This window comes from Phyllobates terribilis, unplaced genomic scaffold, assembly GCF_046119375.1.
Source record: "Phyllobates terribilis strain yellow unplaced genomic scaffold, ASM4611937v1 Scaffold_11__3_contigs__length_659146591, whole genome shotgun sequence".
Taxonomy (NCBI): domain Eukaryota; kingdom Metazoa; phylum Chordata; class Amphibia; order Anura; family Dendrobatidae; genus Phyllobates; species Phyllobates terribilis.
This window is the reverse complement of record NW_027362771.1, coordinates 329,875,480-329,887,690: the sequence shown is the minus strand read 5'-3', so window position 1 is coordinate 329,887,690 and position 12,211 is coordinate 329,875,480. Positions and strand designations below refer to the sequence as shown.

Sequence of the window (12,211 nt, the reverse complement as noted above, 5' to 3'; positions counted from 1 at the left end):
ATTGTCAATCAGTGTTGCTTCCTAAGTGGACAGTTTGATTTCACAGAAGTTTGATTTACTTGGAGTTATATTCTGTTGTTTAAGTGTTCCCTTTATTTTTTTGAGCAGTGTATAATTAAGTACACTAAGTTAGATGTGATGCAGCTGAAAGTACCTAGAAGACGGGGCGGTTCTTACAATGATGCTTCTTAGATTTAAGAGCTGCCTAAAACACAGAAGTAGGGGGTCTGGAAATATATAGATTTTAATCAGGCATCTTTTTGTAATAGTCTCAGAGATCCAAACATCCTATGACTGGATGTTACATGAAAGTCTTATAGGGGTTTGTAGTGGATTTTATTTATTTTTTTTTTAATGTAGTGAGTGAACAAAAAAAAAAAAACACTTGAAATGTTGAAATTCTTGGTGTGTTTTTTTGCTTGCAAAAAGCAGCCTGGAAAAAGTGTGTAAAATAGGCTTAAGGGTCTGCACTTATATTATTTGCTGAAAGTTTGTTCAGAAATGGATTAGAGCATCAGTGGTCTCCAGTCACTGGTTATGCTGTGGATAGAAGAGGATCTGCTCCAAAATTACAAAACTTCCTCTATCTGCAGAGCAAACTTTGTGGGCGTCCTTTACTGTGTTGTTCCTCTGGATGATATAAGAGTATCTTGGTTATGTGTATAGATATCTGTGCTTTCTGCTATAGATGCTTTTATTCTACATAGTTCACTCCAGATATTTGGTGCACTGAATATTACTATTTTTTTTTATTTCAGACTACTGACAGATCTTAAATTCTAGCTGTCATTTTAGAGTCAATGATGCACATAGACTTTTGAGTGAGTCTGTTCAGTGAGAGTATAGTGTTATGTCAATTCTAATGACTTGCTACCTCTTAACCCCCTAATGTTAACCCAACAATCTGTTACGTGGAAGCAACGCTTATTGTATATATTGAAGGAGATGGAGGATCATTAGCACTTCTGCAATGATGCATCCATAGGTCACTGTCACTGACTCACATCATTAGCACGCCATGAATAATTCTCACATAAACACCAGAACGTTTCCCACTTGCATCATCAGCTGAGGCAAACATTTGAATACAAAGCACTACTGGCTGATCCCCGGGGTCCTGCCGGCAGAATCCAAGACATTGTCATATTTTAGTATTCCCCTGTACTGCTTCCTCAGTACTACCTTTTGTCTTCAAGAAGCTTCTTGCATATAGTATTCAGGCTGATTACAATGTAATTCTTATTCTGCCATTTAGTGCCATTTAATTATGGCCCACAAATATTTGTCATACTAAAACTTGAATTTAAAGTTAAAGCTGGCAATATTTCTAAGATACATTGACAAAGCCTCTGCATGGTGGCTTTGACGTTTTTCCATTAGGTCACTGCATAAAGGAGTGTGTTAGTGTCACTCGGTTGCAATAGTCATGTAATCTCAGAAGACATAATAAAGAAATAGTTACTATTGCTTATATAGCACCATCATATTCTGCCGCATTTTACAGATATCGGCACTGTCCCCATTGGGGTTCACAATCTAGATTCCCTAGCAGTATGTCTTTGGAGTGTGGTAAGAAACCAGAGAACCCGGAGGAAATCTACCAAACACAGGGAGAACATACAAACTCTTTGCAGATGTTGTCCTTGGTGAGATTTGAACCCAGGACCCCAGCGCTGCAAGGCTGCAGTGCTAACCACTGAGCCACCGTGCTGCCATTCTACAACAAGGTAGAATGGTGTACCACCTTTCCAACAGGTCACTATGCATAAAGGAGTGCTTAAGTGGCAGCAAATTACAGGAGATTGCCAAGAGATGTCAGATTGCTGGAATAACAGTCTCTGTTGCTCTCCTGGGGCTCTGCAACTTCAGTATTTTTTGTGTATGGTCACCCTGATTCTGTGTGTACTGCAGCACAGTCCCATTGACTTTATTCCCATTGATCTTGGGATCCTGGTGATGAGACCACCTTTGAATAGAATTATAGAGTATATTCTAATAAGGCCCAAATACCCCATTAATCTTTTTAAAATGATAGGCTGTTACAGTATGAAATGTGTGATCATGCCATGTTCTATTTGAATGGCATGATGGTACCATTAGGACCATGTTAAACGAGGACAACTGCCCAGTGTATGAACTGATTCCTACTGTCACTCTTATCATTGCTTTACACCAGGCACTTCTGTTCATTGTGCCGATACTGAACAGTTCTTTAGTAGCTAACTATTTTTTTTTTTCTTAGCAGTCCAGTTTTATTTAATGACCATTTTACTTTTCAGGTTTGTACCTTACATTGGCATTGTCACAATACTCATGAATGACTATCCCAAGTTTAAGGTGAGCCATTTTGATGACCTATATGTACAAAATAAATCTAAGCAGGGGCGCATTTTGCTTTGTTTTTGTTTTTTTCTTAGAGTGTAATTATTGAAGCAAGTCTATCAATAAAAGCATAATGTCCTATCTAAATGGTTTGTCTAGCTGAAAAAATACATTTTACCTTGCCAATCCCTTTTGCTGCTTCCATTTCTACATTTCCCAGTTCCCCTGACTGTCTCTGTGCTTCCTATTCCAAAGATGACATCTCAAAACCGCTGCAGCTAGTCACTGCCGATTTGAGGTCACATTTCTTGTCTTGTTTTCAGCTGTGATGAGTAAGATATAGTATGACCTGGTATTGCAAGAGTAAAGTCTGCATTGACCAGTAAATGATCACGTAATCTTCTCTCTGAGCTGAGACCAACAGGACATGAGCACTATAGGTAATCTTATTTGGGGTGCTGAGTTGCAAATCATTAGTAAAGGGGACCTGTCATATTGGAGATGGTATCTGACCTGCAAACATGATGTTATAGAGCAGCAGGATCTGGTCAGATTGATAAACATTTTTGGGGGGAAATTTTTCAGTAAAACTTCCATATTATTCATTGAAATCCCTGGTGTTTGTAGGTACATGTATCTAATGGGCGGTCCTATTCAGTGATTGACAGTTTTCCTTCTATGACTGTGTATACAAAGATAGCTGTGAATCAGTGAGTAGGACCGCCCACTGGACTCCAATACATGCAAACAACAGGGAATTAAATAAAATTTATCCTGAATCTTTTCCCACAACTCTATATATAGCCTGGCTGGTGCAACATTGTGTGTATGGCATTGCGAAGTCACGCCATCCTGGCTCATCAAACGGTGACCCGAGAAATAAAGAGAATCATTAGTTTTCTCATAGCTAATTACAGAATTTCTGATTTTTTTTATTTTATTTTTTTTGTTTTTAATAAATCAATTTGCGTGTGTGTGCATACAGTTGTATTCAAAAGTTTACATACTCCGGCAGAATTTTTGCTTTCTTGGCCTTGTTTGAGAGAATATGAATGATAACAAAAAACTTTTTCTCAATTCATGGTTATTGGTTGGGTGAAGCCATTTATTGCCAAACTACTGTGTTTTCACTTTTTAAATCTTAATGACAACCAAAAACATCCAAATGACCCTGATCAAAAATTCACATACCCCAGTTCTTAATACTGTGTATTGCCCCCTCTAACATCAATGACAGCTTGGAGTCTTTTGTGGTAGTTGTGGATGATGATCTTTATTTTCTCAGATGGTAAAGCTGCCCATTCTTCTTGCCAAAAAGCCTCCAGTTCCTGTAAATTCCTGGGCTGTCTAGCATGAACTGTCGCTTGAGATCTCCCCAGAGTGGCTCAATGATATTGAGGTCAGGAGACTGAGATGGCCACTCCAGAACCTTCACTTTGTTCTGCTGTAGCCAATGACAGGTCGACTTGGCCTTGTGTTTTGGATCGTTGTCATGTTGGAACATCCAAGTACGTCCCATGCGCAGCTTCCGGGCTAATGAGTGCAAATTTGCCTCCAGTATTTGCTGATAATGTGCTGCATTCATCTTTCCTTCAACTTTTACCAAGTTTCCTGTGCCTTTATAGCTCACACATCCCCAAAACAACAGCGATCCACCTCCGTGCTTTACTGTAGGAATGGTGTTCCTTTCATCATAGGCCTTGTTGACCTCTCTCCAAATGTAACGTTCATGGTTGTGGCCAAAAAGTTAAATTTTGGTCTCATCACTCCAAATTACCTTGTTCCAGAAGTTTTGATGTTTGTTTGGCTTATTGTAGGCGAGATACTTTGTGGCATTTGCACAGTAATAGCTTTCTTCTGGTGACTCGACCATGCAGCCCATTTTTCTTCAAGTGCCTCCTTTTTGTGCATCTTGAAACAGCCACACCGCTAGTATTCAGAGAGTCCTGATTTTCAGCTGATGTTGTTTGTGGGTTTTTCTTTGCATCCCGAACAATTTTCCTGGCAGTTGTGGCCGAAGTCTTTGTTGGTCTACCTGACCGTGGTTTGGTTTTTACAGAGCCACTGATTTTCTATTTATTAATGACAGTTTGAACGCTGCTGGCTGGCATTATCAGTTCCTTGGATATCTTTCTGTATCCCTTTCCTGTGTTATACAGTTCAACTACCTTTTCCCGTAGATCTGTTGACAATTCTTATGCTTTCCCCATGACTCACAATCCAGAAACGTCAGTGGCTGGATGAAAAATGCAAGAGTCTGTCTGGATCCCAGAAACTCACTCAGCTTGTAATCAGTGTGTGTGTGCATAAAAGCTAACAGGTCACAGGCGAGGATGTTACCTTTAGTAGCCATTCAAACCCATTTGTGTCAAATTCTGTGCATGTTATCAGGCCAAAATCACCAGGGTATGTGAACTTTTGATCAGGGTCATTTGGATGTTTTTGGTTGTCATTAAGATTTAAAAAGCGAAAATACAGTAGCTTGACAATAAATGGCTTCACCCAACCAATAACCATGAGTGGAGAGGTTTTTTTTTATCATTGATATTCTGTAAAACGAGGCCAAGAAAAGGAAAAAGTCTGCCGGGGTATGTAAACTTTTGAGCACCACTGTGTGTATATATTTTATTCTATATTATATTATATCCTCTTTAAATATTGTGCACACTGAAGCTCTTTTGTGATAAATTATATCTCTGTGGCTTCATACCATAAAGCCGAAGGAACTGTGTGCACTATTTTTTCCTGTTTGTATTATGGGATTATTCTCCTTTTCCAAGAATGCTTTTAGGTGAGAAATTGGACAGTGAATCATGTAAAACATAAAAGATTTTATTTGACAACTAATAATAATAAAAAAAAATATATTTCTTGTTTTGCCTTTGGTTCAAGTCTAAAAACTTTCAACTGGTGTCACTTTAAACTGATTTTGATTCAATGATTTCCTTCTATTTTTCAGTATGCCGTCTTATTTCTGCTGGGACTGTTTGTCCTCGTCCATCGAGAATAACACAATTGACATTTGGGAGAAAATCTACAGATTCAGTGTGGCTAACAAGCTGTAGCTTATCCAAGCAGGAGTTATTAAAGGACAGACCTCATCTAGTGTAAAGTTTTACATTTGAAACCAGTATTTCTTTTTCTACATGTGTCTATGTGCTCAGTTTTTGTTGATGCAGAGATGGAATGGAGTATTTAACATGGGCCCGATCTCTGCCACGGCTTCTCTACCTCCTTGACCTCTTGTGCGCCAGTCATAAGATTCTTCTGCACTGTTTATTTTTTACTTTTTTTTTTTTTTTAATATTTAAATTTCAAACCAAAGTCCTTTTATTGTTTAAATTGTGAAGCCTCTCAACCTTTTATTCGGAAGTGCCTAAGAATTAGTGTATGTGCAGTAATCTGACACTAGCCCTGAACAGTCTGAAACAATCCAGCAAAATTACATTTTACTGACTGTAAGATGGCACTCCAATTTTTGCTTCTCTTACTGTCAGCAAAACATGACCAAGTATGTGCTAGTGGAGTTTTTCCACCCGTCTGAATCAAAGAAACTTAGCGTTCGTATTCTTGACATTTCATTTTGCAAAATCTGTAGTACAATCGATGTAATGTTTTTTTTTTCTGGCACTGAGTTTTATTATGGTGAAATACAATGGTCAAAAAATACCTATAAGAAGTCTTAGTATTGTGAGAAGTCCTCCCTTTTAGTTGTCACAGGGCTTGTGCATAATTGGTTATGATTTGTGAAACTTTATACTTGGTAATCGTGCACAAGGTTGGCAGAATTACATTGTTAGGGTCCAAAGTTGAAAAATTTTGTGCACCTGTGATTTTATAAATATATATTTTTTAAATGAGACATCAAGAATTGAAAGAAAAAAAGTGCACCTTTATTTCCCAGAAAAAGCTGTGAAGATGCTCACAGGCTATAACTGGTTTTGCAACTCAAGTGAATTGACATATTAAGTTAAAAAAAAACAAAAAAAAAACACAGACCTGTTTACGTTTCATGGAATATACAATATAATTTACATATAATCACCAGTAACCGTTTGTAATGTCTCCTTGTCTATAGCAATGTTCCCCAACTCCAGTCCTCAAGGCCCACCAACAGATCATGTTTTCAGGATTTCCTTAGTATTGCACAGGTGATGGCTGTGCCTGGGCAGCTGGTGATGGCTGTGCCTGGGCAGCTGGTGATGGCTGTGCCTGGGCAGCTGGTGATGGCTGTGCCTGGGCAGCTGGTGATGGCTGTGCCTGGGCAGCTGGTGATGGCTGTGCCTGGGCAGCTGGTGATGGCTGTGCCTGGGCAGCTGGTGATGGCTGTGCCTGGGCAGCTGGTGATGGCTGTGCCTGGGCAGCTGGTGATGGCTGTGCCTGGGCAGCTGGTGATGGCTGTGCCTGGGCAGCTGATGCAGTTATCACCTGTTCAATACTAAGAAAAACCTGAAAACATAACCTGTTGGTGGGCCTTGAGGACTGGAGTTGGGGAACCCTCCTATAGAGCACTTGCAGTTCAGCAGTGCAGTAGGAGTTAATATGTAGTGGGTGTAATCTGTACTACTGTGCATGTTGCATTATGGAGAGGCTGACCACGCTGTTCTTATGGAGCGTAATTATATGGGAAAAGCCGCTCCAGTTTAGTGTCCTTTCTGCATATTTGTGAATGCTTTTGAAATTATTTTTATATAAAATGTTTATTTTAGGTGTTTGCATTTTATAAAGCTTCTGAAATTGCCACTTATCATTGCCATATGCTACTTATGTGAGAAGAGAAACTCTAGCCACAATTATGGAATATGGGTACAATCCTGCAGTTTTCAGGTCATTTGACATTGTGAATATGCAATCCTCTTCAACTATTCTCTGGATTCAGTGTCTGAAGCGCAAGATCTGGAATTGCATCTAATGTTCTGATGGTGAAACCTTATTATTCTAAGCTTCTAAAAAAAAGCTTTGGCAGCTCGCAGATTGTATATCACTTTAGAGTAAGGCTACATTTATATGGCCAAATTTATGGTCTCTATAATGTGCAATAAACATCTGTGTTCCATCCATACCCTCCAATGCATTCTGACCCCAATTTTGGCAAAATAAAAATACAACTAGGATATATACTGAAAATATGTACTCTAACTTACAAGTAAACATTACTGCATAATATTCATTTCTTCTTGATAGGAACATGCATGCGGTTATTCACATAAATGATTCCATCATCCACGTACATTTAAGTGGTCATGTATATTTCTCATAAGAGGTGTATCTAAAAGGTCTGTATCTCATTAAGTGGAATTGCAGTACGTGCTTTCCAATATTCATCTCCATGTAGCATTTGTAGAACAGAAAAAATGATATTGAGTGCGGTCTACAGTAGTACTTTTGCCTGTATGTGGTATTTGCGGGACAAGCCTTCAGAAATCCTTTTGCTGCTTTCCAAACCTGTCGGGTACATTGTTTTTGTTTTCTTTAAGGTCTACAGCTATGGATCAAATTGTTCTATCTCAATGTAACTTAAGTATCCTCATTTTCAGTGACAACTTTCCAACATGCAGAGAAATGTTAATGTATGCCTTTATTAAAGAGCATTCCTTTGTAAATGAAGAATCGTGAGGTTTTTGTTTTCAAAACGATCTATCCAAATTTCTTCATACCTTATTTGTAGAAATGCTGATTTATGGAACATGACACAAAGCCAGAAAAAGGTTTAACCCTTATATTTGATGTGACTTATATTTCCGCCATGAGCACATATCAGTTAGTGTTCCATGATGGATATGTACATCATGCTGATCAGCTGCTGTAACTGATATACACAGACGGGCTCCTGCTGTAACTTACCGATCCTAGCAGATTAACCACTCATATGCCACTGTCAGTAACAGCTACACACGAGGAATTGAACAGAAGGAAAGCAATCCCTCTGTTAGCTCATATGCTGTGGTGTATGGCAGGGGTGCTTATCACATCCCACCGGAGTTAGGGCCTGATAGACTACCTGACAGTTAAGCACTGACAAGATAGTGTAATACACAGCACTGCTGAAGTAGTGTGTATCAATAATATGACTTTAAGAACAGATGTCAAAGTCCCCTTGACGGACTGTTAAAAGTTTTTTTTACATTTTATAATAGCGTTAAAAAAAAAACACTCTCCTCAACTCTAGTTTTCCAAACTGAAAAAAAATTAAATGTATTATAACACTATATTATTTATCCTGTCCAATGTTGAACACAACAAAGAGTGCAAAAAATGCCAGAATTGCCTTTTTTTGTTCATTCTTTCTCACCAAACAAAAACAGTGATCAAAAATTGTACAAATAAATACTATAGCATGATACACAAAAAAACAAGCCCTCATACAGCTCTTTATATGGGAAACTGAATGTTAAACTCTCAGAACATGATACAAAATATATATTTTCATTAGTGATTTTCTTGTGCCAGTAGTAAAATGTAAAAAAAGTATATAAATTGGATATCAATGTAATCATACTGACCTTTTCTATAAAATTATGCCATTATTTATCCTGTATGGTGCATGCCACAAGAAAAATAACGTCAGAAATTCCAACACTGCAAGACTACTGTGCTAACCACTGAGCCACCAGGATAGTTGTCAAAAAGTAAACATTGTTTAAAAAATATGAATCCTAAATAATTTTTTGTACATTCCAATTTCAAAAATGTGTAATCAAAGTCATATGTACCAAAAAAAATGGTGCCGCTGAAAACCACATCCTAGAACGCAAAAAATAAGCCCTCATACAGCTTTATTGATGGAAAATTTAAAGACGTCTAGCTCTCAGAATTTAGCAGCACAAGAACAAATGATTTTTTTTTCCCAATCAGTATTTATTGTGCAATAGTAAAACCTAAATAGAACTATATAAATTTGACATTGCCATAATTTTGCGGACACCTTTATTTGTGCTGTATGAAAAGGTAAAAAAAAAAACAGAACTGCTGTGTTTTTTTTCTTTTTTCCCATAAACAGATAACAGTTATGTAATAAATTTATGTACCCAAAAATGCAGCATGCAGTAAAAAAAAAAACCCGCTTTCACGCCTTACGTCGACAAAAAATTAAAAATATGGTTCCTGGAATGTGACAATGAAAAACAAAACAAATTGCTTTTTTCTTAAAGGGAATCTGCCTCATTGGATAACTAACTTGACAGCTGGCTCTGCAGTGCTGCTATCCAGGGGCCAGGGCATGCTTACTGCTGTTGCTCTCAGTGCTGTGAGCGGTGACTGTAGCCATGACTGAAAGCTGGCGGCACCCGATTGGATTAAAGTTAATTGTCTACCGAGTCCCGTACTCCGTACTAAAGCTATTAACCTGCAGATGTAGAGTTAAATAGTTTCATCTGACATGATCGGTTCCCTTTAAGGGGTTAAAAGTCTAAAATGCTTAGATATGAGACTACAACCTGTGCCTTTCCAACTGTTGGAAAACTAAAATTCCCAGCATGCTCTGACAGTAGAGACCACTGGCTTTAGAGCAGTGTTCCCCCAACTTCAGTCCTCAAGAGCCACCGACAGATCATGTTTTCAGAATTTCCTTAGTATTGCAGAGGTGATAATTCCGTCTCCTGTGCAATATTAAGGAAATCCTGAAAACATGATCTGTTGGTGGCCATGAGGACTGGAGTTGGGGAGTATTGTGGGCATAAGATGTGAAAGCAAGTTAAGCTAGATGGTCCGAAATATCTTGCAATGGACATGAGCTGAAAAGGCAACCGTCACTATTATACCATTCTTCTACGGGGTCATAATTAGTGTTGAGCGATACCTTCCGATATCGGATCGGATTGGATCGGACCGATACCCCAAAAGTATCGGATATCGCCGATTCCGATACTGGAAACCAATGCAAGTCAATGGGACAGAAATATCGGCATGAAAATAAACCCTTTCTTTCCTTGTAGGTTAATTCTACATGAAGAAAAACAACTAAGAATAATGTAGAATGTATTGGGGGAGGTGGGGGAGACAATAAAGGCATAGAGGTTTAGCCCAATCAAATGGAATAGCAGGAATTAATATTTTTTTTAAGACTTTGAGTTACGGAAATATTGACTATGTTAAGTATTTTTATATTTTGTCAGATATTTATGTTTCACTACTTCCATGCTCTTCACCTTCTTTTTTACTTCTCCCACACTTTCTCCTTCATCATCCTCAGCATCAGCATCTTTTTCATCCACTTCTTCACCTTCTTCATCTTCTTTTTCTTCACCTTCTTTGTATTATTCTTTTTTTTACATTCTTCATATTCTTCTTATTCAACTATTATTCTTCATATTCTACTTCATCTTCTTCATATTCTTCTTCTTCATCATATTCTTATTTGTGACAGGCATTTCTGTAGTTATCTATAAAAGTTTGAACATTACACCATTCGTTCTGCCCGTCACAAAAGATTTACAACAGGATTTGTCCGCGTTTAGTTTGGCCTGCAGTAGCAGGTCTTTTCCAGGGGCACCACGAGGAGGAACGGACTCACCCCCATACACTGCTTAGTCATCTTCTGCTTATAATTATCTTTTGCTCTGATTTTTAGTCTTATGCTTAAAGTTCTTCTTTTTGTTCTGCAGCTTCTTGGTTTTCTGTCTCTTGTTCTTCTGTATCGTGGTGGTTGTCTTCTCTTCTTTGTCCTCTTGGTCGTCGTCTTCGGGGTCGTCGTCTTCGGGGTCGTCGTCTTCGGGGTCGTCGTCTTCGGGGTCCTCGTCAGGGAGATCCAGAGTGATTACCAAGAACCATTTCAAAAAGCTTGAACTTGGAAATGTAGCAGAAGGTACAAGAAGGCTGAGGAACTACCGAGGACCAGCTGACGGTACTGGAACCCGGATGGGTAGCAGAAGGTACAAGAGCCAATGGAACTACCGAGGACCAGCTGACGGTACTGGAACCCGGATGGGTAGCAGAAGGTACAAGAGCCAATGGAACTACCGAGGACCAGCTGACTGTACTGGAACTCTGTTACTAAGCAGGAGGTACCTGTGCCAGAAAGCACTACAAAGGACCAGCAGACGTTGGTGGAACTTGGATACCGAGAAGGAGGCACCTTATCCAAAGGCACTGCCGAGAACCAGCTGACGGTACTGGAACCCGGATGGGTAGCAGAAGGTACAAGAGCCAATGGAACTACCGAGGACCAGCTGACGGTGCTGGAACTCGGTTACTAAGCAGGAGGTACCGGTGCCAGACAGCACTACCAAGGACCAGCAGACGTTGGTGGAACTTGGATACCGAGAAGGAGGCACCTAATCCAAAGGCACTGCCGAGAACCAGCTGACGGTACTGGAACCCGGATGGGTAGCAGAAGGTACCCATGTAAAAAAAAGTTTCAAGGCCGCGAGCCGGCCGCAGTTACCAAAACCCACAGTCCTACAGGGGGTGCTTGTCCTATTGGCACTATGGAACCAGCCTTCATCGCCAGATCCCGCAGCCCACATAGGAGTCACCTAAACTGCAGGCACCATAGAGTCTACTAACCCGACCGCAACACCACAGGACAACGCCTTGGAGGCAAAGTGACGTTGACACTACCCGGATACAGCTGACGTGCTGGAACCCAGGGTAAATACTAAAAACAGTGGAGCCAGAGGCGTAATTGGAGCAACTTTAAAATCTGTAGTAGTGTGAATGTGGACAGAGCAGGAGAATTCGCTGGGGATCAGCTGATGTTACTGAACCCCAATAACACTGGAGCAAGCGTTGACTGTGCAGACGGCACTTCTGAGCAGCAACTAGCGGTATTGGAGCCCAGGGTAAATACTAAAAACAGAGGAGCCAGAGGTGTAATTGGAGCAAGTTTTAAATCAGTAGTACAGTGGATGTGGACAAAGCAGGAGAATTTGCTGGACACACAGCAGGGGAA

General features: G+C 39.7%; 1 protein-coding gene and 1 non-coding gene across 2 annotated transcripts in view; both read left to right on the top strand.

Moving 5' to 3' along the window:
* SEC11A (SEC11 homolog A, signal peptidase complex subunit) overlaps positions 1–5,728 on the top strand; it is a 35,307-nt gene extending 29,579 nt beyond the window's left edge. The window contains exons 5-6 of the mRNA XM_073652672.1: positions 2,280–2,337; positions 5,282–5,728. Of these exons, the coding sequence (XP_073508773.1) occupies positions 2,280–2,337; positions 5,282–5,332 (109 nt within the window). The 3' untranslated portion in view covers positions 5,333–5,728. The remainder of the gene's footprint in view (positions 1–2,279; positions 2,338–5,281) is intronic.
* LOC141168041 (Z30 small nucleolar RNA) lies at positions 2,644–2,736 on the top strand. Its single transcript, XR_012251796.1, has one exon. It is a non-coding gene; the product is annotated as a Z30 small nucleolar RNA (small nucleolar RNA).
* Positions 5,729–12,211: the final 6,483 nt, after the last annotated feature.